The sequence below is a fragment of the Phalangium opilio genome, unplaced genomic scaffold (assembly GCF_054372755.1).
Source record: "Phalangium opilio isolate 3A_F unplaced genomic scaffold, DU_Popi_V2 ptg000105l_1, whole genome shotgun sequence".
NCBI lineage: Eukaryota > Metazoa > Arthropoda > Arachnida > Opiliones > Phalangiidae > Phalangium > Phalangium opilio.
In genome coordinates, this window is record NW_028324207.1 from 829,422 (window position 1) to 853,578 (window position 24,157).

Consider the following 24,157-nt stretch of genomic DNA (forward strand, 5'->3'; position numbering starts at 1 on the left):
AGGTGTACTCATTATATTTCAAGAAGCCAAAATTTATTCGGAATTTGAGAGCTTGGAAAATATTTGCAGATCCTATTTTATTTTTATCTTGAGCTTGGAAGAACGCAATTGGTTATCTCTAAGCGTAATTCCTCGCGTGGAAAAAGTCTTTATCGGCGAAGCATTGTGTGTCAGCTGGAATGTTAATAAAATTCATTCGATATTTGAATTGCTTCTTGTATCAACATTATAAGTCTATCATAATGCGCCTAAGTGCAGTCCGAGTCGACAGGATATTTGGTACATAGTAAGAGTATGCAAAAGGGAAGAGGAGCGTCTCCTTCCGGCGGATTTCCCGGATATAGAAAAAATACCCTACTGTCATCTCTATCTTTATTCCTAACTCTACTTGACAATGGAAGGAAAATTAATATTACTATGATCCCTTCCGATAAGTAGGAAAACTATAAAACGTAGATGGCGCTATAGTTTAAATTTTTTTCTAGGATGAACAATGCTGATACGACTGACCCGTAGCATAAGTATATAAGATATGTTCCACAAGTAGCACTACCAATACTTTGTAGTGCTAGAGATTTACAGCTCGAGCTAGTTCGAGAATAACGAGCGAGAATTGACTACACTCATTTTTCCTTACTTAGTCTGTAATAAGCCTTTGACAGCGCCTTGCCAGGCGTCGCTTTCACCTATGTCACTTTACGACAAGCTCTCATTAACCAGTGACAAACTTATGGAACATATTTTACGAACTTATGATTATAGTGTTATGACAGCACTTTCTCCACATACAAATTTTAATTGCGAAAAAATGCTGAAGCTTACGTTTCACGCATTACCATAAAATTAAAATAAAGCAAGGAGTAATGACGACTGTATTGTGATAATAATATCACAGCGTATCAAAATGTATGTTCAATGCGCTAGTGTATTGCTAAGCATAATTTATCTACAACAACTTGAATTAATCAAGCGTGAAGTATCGAACGGATCATTTACAGAAAATTTTACTCTTGCCAGGGAGGGCTAATTACTAAGGCCCTAATTTCTAGGAATGGACCATCAACTCGTTTTAAATGAGATCTTGTTGAAGGCTATTATCCCATAATCAGATCCTGGTAAGGCTCCTAGAGTCCAAGCAGCTGCAACTATAGGCCCTGCTCCTCAGTTCAACCGCAAACCATTGTCATTTGACAATACGGTTTGGATAACCTCGTAATAGCAGTATGACTTAAAATCTAAGACGTTCAAAATACTTTTCTTTTTATCAAACAAAGGGTTAAGTATCCTGTTAAAGGGATATTTTACCCTCGACTATTCAAATTGGGTTACCAAATTAACCATGTTTCTTCCAGGAACAATGATGACTCTTGGCCCCTATTGGTTTCCCAAGACGTACAGGGGTTGCGCCGTTTCCGCATTGTGATATAAATAGAACCAATTGCTCATTGAATGCGACGTTGCCATAGGATCTGGGCTTAATATATAACTTAATAATAAGCTAATTATGTATTTGAGGTAGTTCGGATTTTCTAACCACATTTCATGGAAGATAAATATTAATGGAACTGGGCCTTGGCGTTTTTATAAAAAGAAAATTTTCAATAGATCATTATATAAGATTTGATTTCCTCGATATCAAATCAGTCTTCAGTGGATATAAACACAAGTAACATGATTTTCTTCCAAGCTTATAGCGTACATTTATCATGGTTTGCACAACTACGAAATATAATCTATTATTATAATCTCCTTGAAGCAAATTAAATTAAAATTAATTTCTAAGGCATTCCGTTCCCAGATCAATGCCACAATTGATTCAAATGAACAAACCAAATTGACTAAATATTAACAACTGGTAATATAAAACTAGAGTGATCACTGATTGGTCTAAGTCTCTTGACCCAAAGAAGCTAGTAGTGAATGAGAAAATGATCAAGACTTGCATGGTAGAAGGGTTGGTGTAGGTCGTAAATACCAGTATTGGCAGAAGTAAGATGAGACTAGAAGTACTGAGCTAACCAAATTCTTCACTTGGCGAAAGTGAATATTCTTGATAACACACCAACGGTTGGCCCTCTGCGGTTTCTGAATTTTCCCTCCAAAATGTGAGACGCTCGCGGTGGTAGACGGCCGAACTAGATTCAAGCATCCGCGGCTTTAGGTTGAGGGGAAGGGGGGTAGGAAATGTTTTTGGAACTCGACCAATTTTTATCTCTCTAATGTAGGCGCGATGGAAGCGGCATTAAATCCTCAAATTTGTTCACTAGTGCCAGAATCTACTACCAATGCTAGAGCTCTTTACTTCTAGTCTCATCTTACTCCTGGTTTTTTGAATAGACTAAAAACAATTAAAAACTTTCAGTAACCTCCCCAGTGTACCTAGTTCACTTTCTGTTATTTTAGAGACTTACTTTTCAATTATTAACTTATGTTAAAGTGAAATACTCAGGATAAAAGGGCCCATAACAACATTGGAAAAATGTTGAAAGTCACGCAGAGACAGCGGTTTTCAAGTTTCTTTCGTTGAAATAGCGAAAAAAAAATGGATTTGATAGAAAAAAAATAATAAAAGTGGCTGTGCAGTTTTCGAGTTCGCAAAACACTTTTGGGAATAATATAAAAGCGCAATGAGTTGAAGTAAAATAAAAAAAAATTCCATTCCCAGATTTATTTTTTACTACTAAGGTAGTTTGTGTGTGCAAATTAAAGGGCCATTATAGGACCGATGTACAGTTCTGTGGACAATCAATTTAGAGTCCAAAATTTTCTATACTTCTATGACTGATTTTTCCACAATGGACAACCTCCTAAACAAGATATGAACATTACAGTGTTTTAGGGATGACCCCTTAATTAAATTAGCTATGTCTTTCAATTTCTTGCTTATTAAATTTAAGGGGTAATCCCTAAAAAACTCAAATGCTTATAACTAGCAACTAGTAACTAAAAATTCCACATACACCCAAAATCAATGTATTTCTGTCCTACCATCCTACTTACCATTGGCGCAGTAAATTCAGTAACCATTCTTGAGGAATAAGAATTAGTGACGCAAAACGTGCTTAAACTGAATTTAAACAACGCATTATTATATTATTAATTCAAATACTCCATTCTCAAAGTCATTCTTCGTTTTAGCAAATCGTTTAATTTAAACATAAACTTAAAGTGAACTACATTTAAACACTCAAAATTTTATCACGAACTTCTGAACCCTGACTGTTGGGTTGGATAGACTGGAGGGTCTATCCAAAAACAATGAATAATTGGGTTTTTTTTATTTAAATAATCTCTGATTTTTTATTTTTTAAACAGGGTGAAAGTTCAATTTGTCTTTGATTCCGTTGCATTTCATGGAATGGATTAATTTCAAACTGAATATTTTAAACGAGTCAATATGGGTAGGAGGATAAGGGAGGGCAGAAACATTGACGTTCCTTTGCATTATTAATGAGATGGAAAATCAATAAACGGAAAGGTTAAGTAAATATTCATGAGATCATGAAGGCACTCATTGAAAGTAAACTGTACGGTTATTAAAATACTAAACAGAGCTTCACTTGTAGAGCTGCTCGAATTGATTTCAACCAAATTTCCCAATAGAATATTCTTTTTATTTCAATTTTCGTGCCATGGATCTTAGAAATAAAGGATAAGAAAATTTGAGATCGCTTAAGACCCAAACAAGAAGTGATATCTAGTTTACTAGGGAGAAGGTATAAGATGCCTAAGTATTCGCGCGCCATAGTCCCAGTCCCCCTTTCAAAATACAAGGGGGACGTAAAAGGAGGCTGGGCTATTTGCCTCTCCTCAGTCGGAAAATAAAAAATTTTCCTCATTCGCGTCGAGCTGATGTGAGTTTTCAAGAACCAATGAGATGCTGGTTGTAATTTAGAGGCGGGGATTAACTCCGGACATACGTTTGGACTGGAGATAAAGCAGGAAATGTGGTGAATTCTTGATCCAAAAATAAGTCTGGCATAAATTAAGTGGGATGTTTTTTCACTTCTTTGGGCGATTTTTGAGTCCAAAAAAGAAACAAAACGGAACGGACATAATTTCTAAATTTAATTTCAGTAAACTCACTGTTTAATTCTAGGCTTCCTATGGATACGTGGATCAGGATCAACAGGTAATTTTTTTTCTGGGATATATAAGTCACTTTCAAGAAATTAATTAAAAGTTTTCATTTTTAAAAGTGCACTGTTTAAATGTAAGGAAGGTAAGGCGGAAGTAAATGTATTACCCTAAGCTCAATGCCGAAATTTATGCTAATTTGATTGCAAAAAATAATATAGTCTATGCTGGTCCTATTTAAAATTTAAGGTCCTTACTTTAAATCCATTTTAAGTCAAAATCCTGTTCCGGGTCTTTCAAGTCCTCAAATTTTGATTTCCTTATGATTTTGTTTTTAAATAAAGTTTTCTTTTGAATTACCACTTAAAAGTGTTTCTCCTTTTCTAAGTAAATATTACTTTCGCTGGCTTAGAGTCAACGTCATTCACACTCTCCCTTCCTCACAATTTGCCTTTGATAATAGGGATAATATTGCACTACCAATTAAGCCTCGTTTAATTAAAAGTGTGATATCTACGAGTATATAACTATAAAGTCATCCAGGTCATATTAATTTAATTAACCGGTCTACATCTCCAGTTACTTATAGGTCAGCATACCTCCAGAGTCCGAGGACTTTTATTGGGGCCGTGTATTTAAAGACGATATTAGCTTTTATTTGAGTATAAAAAACCTATTGTAGTCCTTAAGATACTTCTACCATCGTTGTACCTCGTAAGTCCGATAGTGGCGGGATTATCGTGAGGGGTTATGGTTGGTTACCTTGGAAACCGATTTTATACCAGATCCCATTCCTTTAAGCATAAGTCAGATAATCCGTTCCTAAGCACGAAGTGATATCTAGTTTATTAGGGAGAAGGTATAAATTCACCACATTTCCACCCAGTTTTATCTCCAGTCCAAACGTAGGTCCGAAGTTAATCCCCGCCTCTAAATTACAACCAGCATCTCATTGGTTCTTCAAAACTCACGTCAGCACGACGCGAATGACGAAAATTACGTATTTTTCGACTGAGGAGAGGCCAAATAGCCCGGCCTCCTTTCACATCTCCCCTTGTATTTTGAAAGGGGGACTGGGACTATGGCGCGCGAATACTTAGGCATCTTATACCTTCTCACTAGTAAAATAGACATCAATTCTTGTCCTAAGTTTATCTACCTTCGCCATCTTAACCCTATCAAGCAGACGATTCTTCACCCTCCCCCCTTTCGGGTTAGGTTCAGGAGGATCATTTCTTAGTAACTTACGGATGTATTTTAAACTTATGAGATAGAAATAGTCTTTGACGTCAAGTTGGAAAGGTTGAGATGGCCTTAAGGTAAGCCCGAATCACCTTATAAGTCCAAAGCTATTTGTCTTTCTAAATGGAAATAAAACTTTAGTCTTGGATATACTACGACCAACAAACACATCCCATTTGAAGAATGGACAACCAAGTGACTAGTGTGGTCAGGATATGTAATATCCGTACCTTAATGTTGACCATTATAATCTAGCAACTATATGCTATCACGTTTGGGGTTATCATAAGTTTATTGTATAAGGAACTCCCCATAATTCACTATATTTCCACAAAACTTGGGAGTATGAATACTAGCAGAGGTATATAATACTTCCCTTCGAAAGAAGTGTACCACAAAGTGGGGTAATTGTAACATGATTCTCCCAACATCATTTTACATTTGGAGTGCACAAGGTTACTAAACCAAATCACATACGCGATCTAAATAGTTCCAAGTAAGATGAGACTAGAAGTAAAGAGCTCTAGCATTGGCAATAGATCCTGGCACTAGTGAACAAATTAGAGGATTTTATGCCGCTTTCATCGCGCCTACACTAGAGAGAAAAAATTGGTCGAGTTCCAAAAAATTTCCTACCCCCTTCCCCTCAACCTAAAGCCGCGGAACACGGACGCGGGTGCTTGAATCTAGTTCGGCCATCTACCGCCGCGAGCGTCTCACGTTTTGGAGGGAAAATTCAGAAACCGCTACCAGAGGGCCAACCGTTGGTGTGTTATCAAGAATATTCACTTTCGACAAGTGAAGACTTTGGTTAGCTCAGTACTTCTAGTCTCATCTTACTTCTGGAAGAATTAATAACAGATAACGAGTAATATTAAAGTAGACCGAGTGATTACTGATTGGTGTCTAGCCGAAGAAGCTAGTGAACAATACCTTATTCTAACTTATATGGGAGTTTAAATTAACTTATGCTTGTATAGGCGTTTACGCTGTACCTTTTAGAGAGGGTAGTAATCAAATATATTGGCAAAACAAATGGGTTTGGCTCTTTTTGTAATATATGGGTCGTCCATCTAAGTCTTTGTGTTTTTAGCGTCCTCGTAATACTCATGCGTGGATGACATTTTCAAAATTAAATACCAACTATAAATAAAAAGCCAAGGTTATCTATTTTCGGAATTAAGACTAATTATTTTAAAGCACTGGTCTACGGTAATTATAAAACAGTAACGATTAACCGACTGGAGAGCTTAATTTAAATTTTTCATTAATTAGTTTTAGAAAACTTAATTAGCGCGAGTGTTTTAGACGCGACTAGGATTACAGTTTTAATCCCAATTTGAGCCATGGGTTCATAAAAGCCACCTGAGTCAGGCCCACCGAAATTTACCAACGTAAGTCAGTCAATAAACAGAAGTATGACGCTGTAATTGACTACAAAAAAGGAGGGAACAAAATTGATCCCAATTCAATTTCGTGCTGACATCTAGTCCATAAATTTTGCATTAAATGTGTTTTAAATTTATATATATTTAGGCAAATTTTTCTACCAAAATATGAGTTAATATCAATGATATTTGGATTAAAATTGGCCATCTAATTAAAAGGATAGTAGCTAATGAATCGATCCATTTTAAAATTTGCACTATACATCAATAATTTTACAAGAAATTGATGATAAAATGTGATACTAAAATATGTTGGATACATTTTTGTATATTTGAAGTATTTCTATTAAATATGGCTAATCTCAATAATTTCTTCCTAAACCTCCAAGAGGTGTCGACACAAAGTGTATCGATTAGGGAACTTTTTAATAGAAATCAATGCATTACACAACACAAGGGTTTCGGAGGGAGAATACGAAGCGTTGCAATTAGTGAGAAATATTCATTAGCGATGCGGATCAAAGGCTAAAATGGCGCATTATTTCTCGACAGTCATGTTCTGGGGAATAGTTCGAATTTCACATATTTTGTAAATTAAAAAAATTACTGATAAATCAATAATATCTGAAACTATCCCTTACAATGAAGTGAAACATGTTCAAAAATTTGCAATGTGGATTTGTAACACATTTTCAAAGTATTCAAAGCAAAATCCCACCTAGGGTATCACTGGAAAGTTTCAGCCAATCAAAGGAAGGAACGCGAAAAAAGTTTCATCTCGTGCACCAAGGCCGAAGCGAACCCAGCATTTATTATTTAACCTTTCTCGCTTCTTACGCGTTCCCTTCGACTTTAATTGGTTGAAACTCTAGCCAGTGAGGGCGCGTGTCGTACCATTTAGGCCTAACATCTTCAAACTTTGCGAATGGATTAAAAATCAAAACAAATATTTTACCTGAAAAAGTTTTCAAGCCACATTCTAAATCAACTAAAACAAATTTCTTTTTAAGTCCTTAATGCGGAAGCTTTTTAAAAAAATCTTTGGGGGGGCCCGGTATGTTATATTTTGACCCTTAGGATCATGTTCTCAAAGTAAATGGTATCTACAGTCAGTGAAGGAGATAAATTAATTCTTTGAAAGGTCTTAGCCCCATTTTATCCCGAGCCACAAAATATTTTACTTCTCTCGAAACGTACGCTAGATTAAAAATGATAAAGAAAAAATGGATAGAGATTTCTTGGCGAACGCGCTGTACTTTAAGATTACAGCTATACGTAAAAAGAAGAGAAAAGGAGAGTCTGTGGAGAAGAGATCTTGGGCTTCCGTACAATCTGATTGGAGATAAAGCGAGCGCCATAACAAAGAATGATGAAGATGCATCAGCTAAGCCTAACCCTAAAGTACGTTCGCCCGTTTCAGAAACGTCGGCGCCACTAGCGTTTTTTTAATACAACTCTTGAACCAAAAATCGCGACGATGAAAAAGAAAAATTAGGCCTGAACAAGATGGGAAGCCTATCTTATGGGTTTTACTCCGGACCATGACATAAGCAGACCCTTTTAAAAAATGGAGGCGTCTGCTTGATCTTGATATAGGGTTAAGATAGTACGTGGACGACAAAGACGTTAAACAAGGCTTCAAAGTTGCCAGTCCTCCAAAGTGTATTTGTTTAAAGCCATATATTTATTTACGCCTTTGTTGTCAACATACCCATCAATGCTCCATCTCAAGAACAACAAGGTGATCAAACACCAGATTCTATCCCCGACACTTGGGTGTAATACGGTTTAAATAATACAATATACATTCAGGGATAGATTTAATTTTAGAAGTAGGAATGGAGAACGGTTAGTATTTACTTCAGTCCGACTCATAGCCCAGTATAGAGCCCCTCCCTCCAACACGTAACGAAAAGTTTAAATTATCTTATTGGCTCACTTAAACTACATTTTGATGACGTTGCTGATGGGGACGGCGAAAAACACGTAATTCTTTGTTACCTCTGTAGCTATGACCCGCCTCTTCTTTCATACCCCTCCGTCCCGTGGAAGGGGTCCGGGACTTTGACGCGCGCCCACACTACTCTGTTATCCATTCCTACTTCTAAAATTAAATCAATCCCTGATACATTTTAAAATACCTTCGAATTTAAAGATACTGTGGCAACGTTTTTCACATACAAAGGGAGCAAAGGCCAAAAGGTCATTCATGTATTAAACAGACCTCACATGGACTTTAAGTCTACGCTTATGGATAGTTACGAATGTGAACACCAACAACATCAACAACATCTATACAAAACAATGCGCTATCCACTCAATATTATACTTCCTCTTCCGAAATCCCTTATTACAAAAAGAAAAAGAAAGAAAAAAAAAGCGGGGAAAAACTTGGCACGAAACGCAATGTAGATAATGGAGGAACTAATTTTAGGTTACTCTTCCACTCCTAACATCTCTCTGGCTGCTGCGCTGAGTAACCATGAACCTTTATGTTGTGTTGTGAATTCACTTTACTATTCGACAGTGGAAACTCAACTTATTTTATTATTTATAACTAACTCCTCGATATGATAGCGGTCCAGTATTTCTCTACGTACGATGTAATGGAGCATTTTTAAAAATAAAACAAAACATATATTATATAAAAGCAAGCTTTGAAATACGAGTAACGTGGTTCGGATATGATCGTTGACGGTAATTACCGAGAGGTTGGACAGTTCTTTTCGATCATTATAGAGGCGCATTAAGGTAAATTTTTAATGACAGGGACGATAGTAAACTTCTCTACTTTAAAGCAATGGGATGGTCATTTTGTGTTATCGGTGTACAAGCGACTTGATTTTATTACGCGTTCTCGGTGCATTTAGCGTAATATCGGTTTAATTCGAGTAATTTTGGAGTAATATCGGTGTTATTCGCGTCATTTTGGAGTAATATCGGTGTTATTCGCGTCATTTTGGAGTAATATCGGTGTTATTCGCGTCATTTTGGAGTAATATCGGTGTTATTCGCGTCATTTTGGAGTAATATCGGTGTAATTGGAGTAATTTTGGAGTAATTTCGGTGTAATTCGAGTAATTTTGGAGTAATATCGGTGTAATTCGAGTAATTTTGAAGTAATATCGGTGTAATTCGAGTAATTTTGAAGTAATATCGGTGTAATTCGAGTAATTTTGAAGTAATATCGGTGTAATTCGAGTAATTTTGAAGTAATATCGGTGTAATTCGAGTAATTTTGAAGTAATATCGGTGTAATTCGAGTAATTTTGAAGTAATATCGGTGTAATTCGAGTAATTTTGAAGTAATATCGGTGTAATTCGAGTAATTTTGAAGTAAAATCGGTGTAATTCAAGTAATTTGGGAATAATATTGGAATAGATCACGTAATTTCATTGTTATCCGCGTAATTTAGGCGTAATCTTGACGTTCGTACTCCAAGTAATCGATGCATTTCGGTAATCCACGTAAGTCTTCGCTTAATCCTAGATTTCGTAATCAGTGGTACAACCAAACTCAAAGTGATCAACCCCTCGAATTATTGTGACATTTGTGAATATAATTTAATGAGGTGGTAAAATTACTTTGTGATCGTTCACAAGTTGCGAGCGAGTGATATTTTTATTCGTGAAGTGAATTTTGTGTTAAATTTTCATTAGTTCGTGACCGACCCCTTAATTCAGATAGAATAGCAATATATTTCCCAAGCTTTTTATAAGGTATTCCAACCATCACTCGTGATCCCCTAAAGCACAACAAATTCAAGTGGATAAAAAGGCCCATCACAAAAAAAACACCACTCTAAATTGGATTATACCTGGAAGGGTTTTACCGCAAATTACTTCTTTTTTTTTAAGAGAGAGGTTCGTACATTTTTTTATTCCTATTTTTTTTCGTTTTTAAAATAAAAATGTCTGAAGTACCTTTGGGGCCTTTGAAGTTGAAAGGTTACGAATGGTCCTTATGTTTCTAAGAAAATCATGATAACAAAACACTACGCGCAATTTGGTATGTCTGTCTGTCTGTCTGATAGTAACGTTTGATCTTTTACTCGCTAAAAAAATATCACTCTAATCAAGCGAGTATTTTAGACTTATAACTAGTAGAAAAGTCTATTGCCTAATAAATAAATTAGAATATTCGTTAAGCCTTTGTTTTTGAATTTTGAAATTCCGCGCGCTTTTATTGATAGAGAAATTTCACGTGAGCAGTGAATACTGTCGTTTGTTAAGCCTATTTTTAAAGTAGCTTCAGTTTTCTCGCGCCAAAACTCTGAAGATATTGCCCACTCGATCACGCGAATAGCTGAAAGCGTGATTGAGTTGGCCATGCTTTTAATAAACCCTAGACGTTTTAGTACAGATTTTTCCGTGCAATTTCTCTTAAATAAATTATCATAAAGTTCAAAATCAAGAACGATTAAGTATGGAATTGAAATAAGGATATATTATAAAACGTAAAGCAAAAGGATGATTAAGAATTGTGTGGGAGGCAATTAGACACATAGATTAGTCCGTCAAACGACGTTCTAGTGATTAGTAATAAAATTAATGCCTTTAACAATATTAATATTTTGCAATCATATACTATACGAAGGTCGTCCTAAATTAATAATGAGTCAATCCGTTACGTAATTAATTAATTAACAAGAAAATAGTCACGCTGTATCTTAGAACTGAATTAAATAATTAATTAGAACTAATTAATATACATTGTCTTTCAGTTTCTCATGTTAATTTTAAGGGGCCATCCCTAAAATCTCTGGGCGTTGGTTATCATGGTCAGGATTTCTACTTATATAGATGCTTATATAAACTTATGGTCAGTATTTTCTCAGGGGTTGTGTACCCTAGCCATAGTGACATAACGTGACCAGAATATTTTCCGTTGTTAAAAAAATATACGGTTATGTGTCCACGGTGCAACGTATAAAGTCATTAAACGAGGTTTTTGGCCCTAAAAAATATAGCCTTCAATTAGTTATTTCTTAAATCATCACACACATAGCTAGCTAGCTATATAGCTCTAGACTAGAGCGTTATGGCTACCTCGTAAATTTTGGCCGACGATTTTTCGGTCATCGCTGCAAACATGATTTATATCCCTGGCTTTTAATCAAAAAACAAAGCGAGGGCTTTCGTAATGAGTTTTTTGGGCAGGAAATTGTAGAGGTGACACCGGGAATAGATAAATTCAGGTGCTACATACTACTACAGGGAACCGAAAGGGGGCTATACCGGAAATTAGCGCAAGTTATAATTGAAATGCAAAGATTTAATCATGGACTTTCTAATTCTATAGAGGACCAGAGTTCAAAAAGTAATTCTTGGATCTTATTTAGCTTCAATCAGGTCTGTGAAAATTACCCTGATATAATACAGTTATACAGTTGTGAGCCTAGAATCTACAGAGAGAAAGTTTACTAGTTCAGTTTGAATCAGAACTTGACTAACTTGGCTTGACAACACTGAACTGAGAGGGATGGGGGAAGGAATTTATCTACATGGTATCAAGAAGTGATATCTAGTTTATTAGGGAGAAGGCATAAGATGCTTAAGTATTCACGCCCCATAGTCCCAGTCCCCCTTTCAAAATACAAGGGGGGGGGCGTAAAAGGAGGCCGGGCTATTTCGCCTCTCCTCAGTCGGAAAATACGTAATTTTCGTCATTCGCGTCACGCTGACGTGAGTTTTCAAGAACCAATGAGATGCTGGTTGTAATTTAAATGCGAGGATTAACTCCAGGCCTACGTTTGGATTGGATAAAGCTGGAAATGTGGCGAATTTATGCCTTCTCAGTAATAAACTAGATATCACTTCTTGATGGTATCCATGGTTTTAGCATTTCTCTTTGACTCATAAAGATCATAAGAAACAAATTCCATTTGTAAACTCTAATTTACTTGGTTTGGTCATTGACGGACGCGAGAACGTGTTAAAATCCTTCTCGAATATAACTTAAGCAAATTCCCAAATTATTTACACGAATTTTAGAGAAATTACGACGCGATCAATAAATATCAATAAATTAAATTACCTTAATCCTAAATTTTAAATTACATTTAGGGACAATCAATAAGTAAATAGCGTTGAGTTTTCACGCGTCTAACCTCAATGGTATTTGTTGAAATATGAAGCCTATTACAGCCGTGTTCGTTTCAGTCATTTGATAGGTAATAAAGATTCTTGTAGCGCGAGGCAAAGGGCTAACTATACCTAAGCCTTTGCCAAGAATTTTGCTTCTGGTGGAATTCTGGAGAATGTATTATTAAAGGATTTATAGGAGAGCTAGTAGCACTATAGCTCTAGTCTTAAATATCCATTATTAAAAGGTTAGGGCTTTGGCTGGCGTTCGTACTTACTCTAATTAAAGTTGGCCTTCCAACGAGATTTAATAGCCTCTCGAATTATTTATATTATTTTTCCCAGAGTATATCTTAACACCATTACCCAAGACAAACGTAGCTAGCTTCCAAGTGCCTCTCGTATGACAATTTTTAATACCTTAGGAACCTCGGGTTTCCTTTCTTTCAACTGTGGATTTGGTTTTGATTTTTTTACTAGTGTAAACAAGATCTTATCGGCGCTTCTCGACCTTGCAGAGTTTCAAATTATTATAGGGTAGATATTTTAATTTTGCATGATTTCCTGGGTTAGAGCTTCGGATAATTTGAATACTTGGGTTTACTGTAATGTAGTTTAGATTGAAAAAAATGTATGAAAAAAAAAAGACCGAACTGAATTCTCAATATATAGTTTACAGACTAGGAGGATTCACACCAGGTCAGGCTTCAGGTGTTACACGAGGAGGCGTGACTCTAAAGCTGGGCCTCCTTGCGTAAAAGGTATGAATCCTCCTAGTCTGTAAACTATGTATTAACTGATATGAGTTACAAACAAAGTCCTATGGTCGGTTTTCGGTCTTCTTCGTTTTATTTACAACGTATCACGGCGTCACGTGGTACCTTTCGTTACCACCGCTTCTTGGCCATGTAGCCAAGATCGCGTTCGCACTACCAATTTATTTAAAACCCAAGAAAGAAGTTTTGGAAATTTCACCAACTCCTTCTTGTTTCCGTAACTGAATCGTTAAATTTTCAAGGGGATCTTTGTGTTGGGGGTCCCGTTTGAAATATGTATGAGACAAAATGGAGCTTAAGGTTTACGAGATATTGGGAAAATCGCCAGCCTCTTAGATCTTAGGAACCCAAGCAATTTTTCCGGGAGCCCCGGTTTTTTTTCTTTTTCCGGGTTCTGATGAAAAGGGTCCTCGGTTCCCGCCTACATTTGCCGCCATCGACCGACCCGAATTCGATTCCATCCTATCTTTTATTTGGAAAAAGGTTGCCTTGTGCCGCCTGTGAAGGTTTCTTTAATCTTTAAGCCTCTTTTCCTTCGCTACCGGAGGAGCGAAAACGTTTGACAACAGACCAAGAAATTGCGTTTTTTTTTCTTTCTTTTTAGCAAGTTTTCCCGCGAACGATTTTCCAACTGCAATCGGGGAAAAATACGATCCTATATACTCCGTGAGTCGTTGGTTTACTCCAAAGGTTGTCTTTGAAGAGACAAGGGAATTGGGGAGCAAACCAAGGCACTCAACGAGTATACACCTTAACAAGAAAACAGACCGCGTTCTGTGTATAAGAAATTGTAAGATACGACGACACCGCAGAAGCAAACATGAATGTTGGGTTGGAAATTTAATACTCCAATATCATTAGATTGAAGCATAAGTTTGCTACGTATCGCATCGTAAGTTTGACACTTTGTTGTGTAAAAGAATGTCTCAACAGGCGTGTTATATTTTCCCTGGAGAAATGCACATTCCAGCTAGACTATAAGTTTGCAAGAAAAATCTGTAAGTGTGCCTTACCAAGAGAAAGAAGCGATATCTAGTTTATTAGGGAGAAGGTATAAGATGCCTAAGTATTCGCGCGCCATAGTCCCAGTCCCCCTTTCAAAATACAAGGGGGGACGTAAAAGGAGGCCGGGCTATTTCGCCTCTCCTCAGTCGGAAAATAAGTAAATTTCGTCATTCGCGTCGCGCTGACGTGAGTTTTCAAGAACCAATGAGATGCTGGTTGTAATTTAGAGGCGGGGATTAACTCCGGACATACGTTTGGACTGGAGATAAAGCTAGAAATGTGGCGAATTTATACCTTCTACCTAGTAAACAAGATATCGCTTCTTGCCAAGAGGCGCTTTGAGAACGACTAGGCCTTAGACAGCGCCTCGCCTGGAGTCGCTTTACGAGAATATATGACGTTTTATCTACGTCACTCCAACCATTTTCCAGCTTATGAAACATCTATCTGAGAAGGGAAGCCCCCAGCACAACCAAAAATTTCACTTCCTCCGCCCACAAAGGCCATCCACATACAATAAGAACCCGCAATTTTTAATCAAAAAATATGATACCTTTTTATAGCGATAAAACGTAGTATTAGGTAACATTTGAAACGCGCATTGCGTAGATTATCGGGGTCGATAGAATCCGTTTGAAACGCCTACTTCAAACACTCGTAACATACGTGCCACGAGTGGGAAGTCCTTATATTCTGTATAATCCGTGTAGCTATAATTATAAATAACTAACCTTTACGCGTAATGGCCAAATATCGTTAAAAGGTGAACGGTTGATCACGTTTTAATATCCCGATGGGAAGACGTCAATTAACGTTAAAACCCCGCGTTTTCTATAGTATAACCAAACGTAAGGTAAGGTGAGGTTGCAACATGGCCAAAAATAAATTAACTCAAAGTTACGAGAACTTCAAAAGGGGGCGGTAAAGTATCGTCTATAATAGGGTTAGGGCGGAACATTGATTAGACGGTAAGTGGACGCAAAGGCGTTAGAGAGGGCTCCTAAGTTACCTGTCCTGCACCAAATTTGGCTGGTCTGTATTGTTTGAAAATATATCTTAATATACGTCCATGTATTTTTAGAAGAAAAATACGTAGTTCCATTTTACCTCTGTCGCTATGACCCGCCTTTTCTTTCATGCCCTTCCCCCGTAGCGGTCAAGATGGTCAAACACCAGACACTATTCCGGGCTTTTGAAAAGATCGAGTCTATCATAACTTCAAGGTTTCATCTACTTCCATATCGTGCATGCTGTATGTAATGAGGCAACTAGTTATTAATAAAAATCTCGCGAGGGAGAGAGATCTTTGATTAAGATGAAGGTTTGAACGTTGGTTTGCCACCCACCCACCCGAGCGCGAGAGGTCAAAATAATAAGGTATATGCTTCGCCAATAATTTCAGTTATATTTCGTGAGGAGACCATACCACGTGGTTTACCGAAGCGCGGGAAAAATCGCAGTGGATTGTGGGCGGTTCTCACAATAACCGCGGTGGCGGCATTTTATCGATTAAATGTTGTCTATACTCTAGAAGATTGAAAGAAACGTTTCAGCATGGACTTTAAACTCTATAGGGGATGGGAATACTCCATGGGGCAAGCGCTTTCGATTCAAAAATATATTATCAAGAAGTGATATCTAGTTTTTTAGGGAGAAGGTATAAGATGCCTAAGTATTCGCGCGACATAGTCCCAGTCCCCCTTTCAAAATACAAGGGGGGACGTAAAAAGAGGCCGGGCTATTTCGCCTCTCCTCAGTTGGAAAATACGTAATTTTCGTCATTCGCGTCGCGCTGACGCGAGTTTTCAAGACCCAATGTGATGCTGGTTGTAATTTAGAGGCGGGGATTAACTCCGGACAGGCTACGTTTGGACTGGAGAGAAAGCTGGAAATGTGGCGAATTTCTAGCTTCTCCCTAATAAACTAGATGTCACTTCTTGATATTATATAATTACGGAACGCTATGCAAGCAGCAATACCAACAAGGAAATTAGAGATTAGCTTTTACTAGAGCGAGCATTCTAAAGCTAGGTACGCTTGGGAGAGGTAAAGTATATGTCTTTTTCTGGTATATCAAGGTCACTTTAAAGAAATTAATTATCTTAAAAGTATTGTTCCCCTAAACTCACTGCATATTCTAATTCGGTCGCAAAATAATTTCTAACTATAACCGGCCCTCTTTAGAATTTAAGTCCATGGTTACACTGCCATTTCCAAGCGTTGAGTGCTACCAAAAATACCACTTTTCTTTTCTGTTTGAAAAGAAAAATGGATCAACCCGAGAACTTATAGAAACAGTTTGAGGAAAACCAAAGAAATAAAAGAAACGGTACGATTCGATACGATTGAAAGGGGCTATATTGCAAAGACTATAAAATGAAGCACACACTAAACGGACTGGACTTTATTTGATGTACATAAACATACTGAAAAATATATTTAGCAATATAACTTAGCAACTCACAGGGCGTATAAAATAAGGATTAGTAAGTGCACTTCGACTATATAGTCTTTGGACTTTGTTCTTAGCAAATATAATTTTCGGAAAAAGAAGATGGAGATGGCGGCAATTCTTTTAAGTATTCCATACTAGAATGTACGTATTGGGCCGCCAAACGGAACAAAGGCTCTCGAGTTAGATGAATTAGGCATTTCCTTGTCTCGATATTCGCGAGTGTGCAGACGAAAACAAAAAGGAGGGGATGTATATATATAGACAGAGAGGAAAGTTTTATTATTCGTCCGTTTCCTTTTTGAAAATCCCCCATCCACACGCAGGACCTACAATCCTAGATCCTTCCGCAAACTAAGCGCTCTAAAGCTTTGACAACGTCGAAGTGAAAATGCTCGATATTGTTGAAGTTTTCTTAATTCCAAAACGTCCAACAGAAATTTTATAATTTTGAAAATGAGCTATGGGCACCGGGAAGGTTAATGAAAATATTTGGCCAATTCGGTTGAATTGAAGCATTGATCAGGATGGTAATGAGCAAGAAGTGATATCTAGTTTATTAGGGAGAAGCTATAAATACGCCACATTTCTAGCTTTATCTCCAGTCCAATCGTATAGGTCCGGAGTTAATCCCCGCCTCTAAATTACAACCAGCATCTCATTGGTTTTTGAAAACTCACGTCAGCGCGACGCCAATGACGAAAATTACGTATTTTCCGACAGAGGAGAGGCGAAACAGCCCGGCCTCCTTTTACGTCTCCCCTTGTATTTTGAAAAGGGGACTGGAACTATGGCGCGCGAATACTTAGGCATATTATATCTTCTCCCTAATAAACTAGATATCGCTTCTTGGAATTAGTAATAGAATTTATATTTTAATTTGCTTCAAGGATTTATAATAAGACATTAGATTTCTTATTAGCGCAATACCTAGTGCAGGTAATTGTAAAATTTAAAGTATTATACAAATAAAAGTGGAAAATTTAGCCAGAAAAACTCAAATTAAATTTTGAAATTAAAAATTCGCTTCCAACTTTTGCGTATAAAATAGTAAAAGATTACATCGTTCTGTTAAAGCATTTGTTCCATGGTTGGATACGAGAGAGAGAGAGCGTTCCAGGAAAATAAGGACTAGCTAGGAGTCTAGGAGTGGGAAAAATCAATAGTGGAATAACAAAATAGTGTCTTGGAAGACAGGGTAGGTGGCCGTGAGCTTCGTCCTCCCGATATCCAGGAACGTTTTCCTAGGTTGTATCGCTTTTAGCCGGGAAATTCACCACGCGGGTCGAGCTATAGGCCGGGTGGGTTCCGCGCCATTTATCTGAAATCAATATTTAAAGTTCTTTCACCGAAATAAAGTACAATTCTAATCTTCTTTTTCATTCCTCCTGCAGGGCTGCTGTGGCAAGAATCGACTGGCGTATACTATTTACTTTACTTTATTAAAAGTCCTACAGCCGACTTCGCTATAAGGTTTTTGTTGTCAACCTAACCAACCCGTAGTAAACTACAAATTGTAGTCATGCCATCATTAAAGCAGTTAGTTTTAAATTGCAAAGGTTCAACGTGCAATCAGACCTTTTAAGCAAAGGGTCCCGATGTACGTTATCAAAAAGGAAGCTAAGAAGTCAAAAGCACAATAGGCGATTCTAAACTCGCGGAGATTTTGATACAATCACTACCACTCACTAAGATGTTGTAGTTAGAAAAGGTATTTTGACTATGTATATAAGCACCGTGCGTCCGTGCCCGAGAAATTTACTTCATTACATCTCATATATTAACTAAGATCTTCAAATAAAAGCCTAAGCACAAAAGCCCAATTCAGAGTGTCAGTAAAAGTTGTCCTGAATAGATCTTTTCGATGTAAAAAATTTGGTAGGCAACCTTCAGTATCGGGAAATACAAGGGAGTTGATACATTGTAGTCACTGCGCACCCTCATGATTCAAAGAGACTACAGCGCAGGCGACAAAATGCGAAATAGAAGGTGGAGTTTTACCCCTGTGTCTTTCCCTATGGCCTATAGTCTGCTACTACGAACTTTCTCGTGAAGTCACAGCCTCCTGTCTCTTACCTCGGTTTTGGCGACCATATTGGAAGTCAGACCAGGCCATAGAGAGCTTTCAAATGGGATAGTACTACATCACACCCTCCCAAGTCTTACCGTTGTTCTGGTAGCCATATTGGGTGGTCTCAACTTCATTCCTGCTTTAAACCAACCAATATGGCAGAGTAAATTATGTCATGAGACTCAGCTCCTCCTCCAACTGAAAGCTCTCTGTACAATTTAGATTACCAATATTGACGTCACGTCCCCATAGCTCCTCCCTCTCAGTAGCTCTCTATTACGGATTGAATCGTATAAGCTCAAATCAAGCTCACATCAAAACGTAACCATAGCTTAAGCCTTTGAACAGTTAGTTTTAGTTTCTAAAAAGCTGAATCCCTGTATTACGGATTGAATCGTATAAGTCTGAACCTTCTTAGCTCAAATCAAGCTCACATCAAAACGTAACCATAGCTTAAGCCTTTGAACAGTTAGTTTTAGTTTCTAAAAAGCTGAATCCCTGTATTACGGATTGAATCGTATAAGTCTGAACCTTCTTAGCTCAAATCAAGCTCACATCAAAACGTAACCATAACTTAACCCTTTGAACAGTTAGTTTTAGTTTCTAAAAAGCTGAATCCCTGTATTACGGATTGAACAGGATAAGTAAGACCTTTCTTTTTACAGTAAATTCAAGCTAACGTGTATATTGACTGCTTCTTCGTGTTTTCGTTACTATTTTAGGAAAGTATTTTTAGTAAAAATTATACCTAAAGGCCATGTAATACATAGGGGAGAAACCGCTTTTAAAATTCAAAATGTGGCAGCATGGCACGTCTATGGAAACTTCCAAATTTAATAAGGGAAGGTATATGGTTTCGCGATCGATGTATACCACCACCGCCCAAAGGCTTCGGAACTTCCACGCTCTGGAGAAAAACATGGATCTTATAAACATTTCCTATAGAGGATGGGAAAACTCGGAGAGAGCGCTTATATACAATACAAAAAATTTGATATAGAGAAATGATACGCTATATCAGCAAGGAAATCGAGATTTGCGTTCGGTTTCTCGAAGCAGACGGCATAGGCCACTCGATTGAAACAAAATTATTTCTTTGCCGGTCCTCTTTGGAATGACAAGTCATTGATAAGACCAAGCAAGTCACCAAGAAGATCGTGCTCCGTTACGTGTTGGGATAGATAGACGACAGAATGTTTTTGAAACTTTGGGAGGTTTTAGGGTTAGAGGGGTTTCAAATTTCGACAGCTCTTTCGCGCCTCTAAAATTCCCACGGGATTATCAAGAAATAACATCATACACTACAGCTCTAGTCGTTTATGGAGTTATTCCTTGGATGGAACAAGTGAACCCACACCAAACTCTTGTCTTTTGACGTAAACAAGATCATATAGGGATAGTTAAGAGAACTGAGAGAGTGTGTAAGTACAGGGTGTCTTAATATCCATCGAACAGATACTTCTTCTAAAGCGTTGGACAGCTTGTGAGGAATTAACAGGCGATAGTAGAGAAATTAATTGTTGTAATCGCTATTTCTACATTTATTTGTACCAGGGATAGATTTAATTTTGGAAGTAGGAATGGAGAACAGAGTAATCTGGGCGCGCGTCAAAGTCCCGGACCCCCTAAAAAGAAGAGGCGGGTCATTGCGACAGAGGTTAAAAGGAATTACGTATTTTTCGCCGTCCCCGTCAACAACGTCATCAAAACGTAGTTTAAGTGAGCCAATAAGATAATTCAAACTTTTCGTTACGTGTTGGAGGGAGGGGCTCTATACTGGACTATGAATTGGACTGTAGTAAATACTAACCGTTCTGCATTCCTACTTCTAAAATTAAATATATCCCTGTTTGTACAAACCAAATTGGTCATCCGACTTCTTAGCTAGAGAGAAAGAGATCCAGAAGTGGACGGTGTATGATCATACTGGGTATATACGCAACGAAAGTATTTCACTAACACCCCCTCCTCACTATCTATTATTCGTATTAGGCTTGCCTCATTAAAATTCATGGTCGTTTCAGAACCATTTGACCTTTATTGTAGAATGGTTAAAACATAACCCGAGCGTTTGATGTCCTTTTAAAAGTTTAAACCGTGTATCTGAAATAACAATCTCAATTTACTTCGCAAAAGACTCACTGGCGGAATAATACATAATGTTATTTCGCATTGAAAATAAAGTCCGTAAAATCTAAACTGAGATTGGGTTTATAAACTTATTTTGATATTACGTAGGAAGGCGGTACGGCAAAATAATAGAATGGAACGAACATCGTTTTGAAGAGCACTTTACGTGGGTATGTTTGTGGTTTTGACGAAAGAGGAGAGTGCAACCCACCCACGCAGCGCTTTCATTACTAAATAAAATGCATTTCGACGAAGCTTTCAACAAAGAGTATATAAGCCAAGGAATGGCAACCTTCTCTATTTAATGCCATGCAATTTCGGAAAGGTTAAGTTATTGGACTTTCAGTATGTTGTGATTTGCTAAGAAAGAAATAAACTAAGAGCACCAAGTGACAGATTCTATTCCTATACTTTATACTCTTTGCTTTCAAAGACGTTTCGTGTTTCCTTGAAAGATAAATTTAATTCGGTTGGCGACGTACTTAAGAAATCGATTGCTCGTTATAAGGAACTCTTTGAACAAATGTAAAGTAATTGACTTATATCTTTTAATTAAGAATATCAAGGAAACTTAAAATTAATTCCAAAGAAATCAGAGCTAAAACTATACTCGGGTTCTTCTTCTTTACAAGTTTTTTTTAGAATTTCGGAGCGCCTTGTAATTAATTCTTTAAACTAATTAAAATAATACTTTACTACCGGCATCAAGTATACATACAGCTAAAAGGAATCATTGTGAATCCATTTTCTTGGGGGATTTTGTGAGAAAAGCTAGACTAATCATCATGTATGACTTATTTTACCTGTCATGGCGAATAATCTATGTCGATGCGCGTTGCACATTGCGCACGCCTTGGAACTCGCGTTGCTACGAAGTTCGAACAAATAAAATCAAAGTTAGAAAGACGTGTGTATTACGAGGCGTGACGGATAGTTAGTTCCCAAGCCAGGCCCACAAAACCCGCGTAGAAATTAACATGGGATATAAAGAGGTGCAATTATTCCTAGTAGATTTATGCATTCCCGTCTGCATTTATATATATATATTATCATAGAGATTCTAAACCTCTTGAATTTTACGCTGACAGACAGTTTATATTATTATTAAAAGCGTCCAAGTTGAGGGAAAAGAAAAATGTCCCGTTTGATAAAGAGAGACTGCGACTTCATCACCACCTTGTTTACGATACAGACATACGACCATAACGCTATAAGAATATCAATAAGTATGTATCTACCGTAGCTATGTATCAGCATACAAAAAGACTGCAGCGCCATCTAAGTTTCTCCAAACCGGAACAGAATAGAGACATAGCGCTACCTACTGTGATTTATAACCCTGGTCTGGTCGGGTTACGGGTAAAGATAGAGACTTGTAAGAGAGAGAGAGAGGCGAGATAGAGTAGGAATGTTTGCGGGCCATGTGCGGTAATGAAAGTCTATAGTTCATCGCGCACGCTCCTACCTGTGGTAGGGGATTGTTAAGTGCTGCCGCCTTGCGCCATTTAAAAATTTAAGCTAGTTATCGTGAATTAGCTTCAATTTTTTTAAGACACATGGCGCATTGACGACGTTTGTGTACCGTACGATCCTAGCCATTAAGGATGCCGGGAGGACTTCGTTGCCGTTCAATAGATGGGGTACAGCTGCTACGTAATAGTTATGCAGATTTCTACTGCATCTCACCTCTTTGATAGAGATCGCAGTTATAGAGATCATGTTTCTATTTGTAGAAAACATTTACGATACATACACCGCATACAATAGGGAAAACATCAGTAGGTCCTCCCATTTACATCTACACTGTGGAGGATTTTATAAAGTAAGGCTCTTGGGGGATTAAAGATGATTGGGTAAGCGTAGGCCTGACGTTTGGTTTATTTCCTATTGCGCCTACCCTATAAATAATAGCTACTCACAGAAAAATTACCCAAGACCCATATTTATATCTAGCGTGATAGCCTTATGATAGGACACGATTCCATCCTTTTGAGTGACAAATCCTTTGTTAAAAATATTTCATTTCGCCTTAGAGACGTTCCCTCGCTTGTTTGGCTTGACATACGGAGGAAACAGCAATCAAACTTAACGTAGAGTGTAGCCGCCAGCAACTTTTAATAGCCCGGCCACGGAATGCCCTTTTTTTGGGTTCAAAAAAAGGGGAGAAATTTTTCTCTGTTAGCAGGAAATTGCCGTAGTATCCGTTATACGAAAAGCTTTAGTAAGGCTCGCTCGTAAAAGCGTAAACCAAGGCTTGCCTAAGGTTCAACCGAGCGAAAATACTTTGCCTAGCTCCGAAAGCTTTTTATGTTCCAAAATATTAAACCGCGCGCTACACTTCGTTTAATAAAGTTTGGGAAACGGGAAATTTAATTTAAGTAATTTACAAATTTAATTGTCATTAAAGCGATAGTAGTAAAGATTATTTAGAATGTAGAATGTTTATACATCAAAGGATATTACCAGAAGTGAGATGAGACCAGAAGTACTGAGCTAACCAAATTCTTCACTCGGCGAAAGTGAATATTCTTGATAACAAACCAACCGTTGGCCCTCTGGTGGCGGTTTCAGAATTTCCCCTCCAAAACGTGAGACGCTCGCGGTGGTAGACGGCCGAACCAGATTCAAGCACCCGCGTCCGTGTTTTGCCTCTTTAGGTTGAGGGGAAGGGGGTAAGAAATTTTTTTGGAACTCGACCAATTTTTTTCTCTCAAGCGTAGGCGCGATGGAAGCGGCATAAAATTCTCAAATTTGTTCACTAGTGCCAGGATCTACTACCAATGCTAGAGCCCTTCACTTCTAGTCTCATCTCACTTCTGATATTACTAATATGTTCCATTCAATTTCCAATTTAATCAGATATGTGAAGATACGTAACTCTGTAACGTCTGGTGTGTTGAGCCTCTTTGTTATTCTTAAGGCGGAATATTGA

General features: G+C 37.6%; 1 protein-coding gene across 3 annotated transcripts in view; it reads right to left on the reverse strand.

Annotated features, from left to right (window-relative positions):
• The window catches only part of Lgr1 (Leucine-rich repeat-containing G protein-coupled receptor 1), a 123,351-nt gene that overhangs the window by 39,155 nt on the left and 60,039 nt on the right, over positions 1–24,157 (reverse strand). Inside the window, exon 1 of one of the 3 annotated variants that reach the window (XM_089851870.1) lies at positions 3,001–3,211. The exons of the other annotated variants lie outside the window; for them this stretch is intronic. Within the exon in view, the coding sequence (XP_089707996.1) occupies positions 3,001–3,027 (27 nt within the window). The 5' untranslated portion in view covers positions 3,028–3,211. Of the gene's footprint in view, positions 1–3,000; positions 3,212–24,157 lie in introns of those variants that run through there. 3 annotated transcript variants of the gene reach the window in all.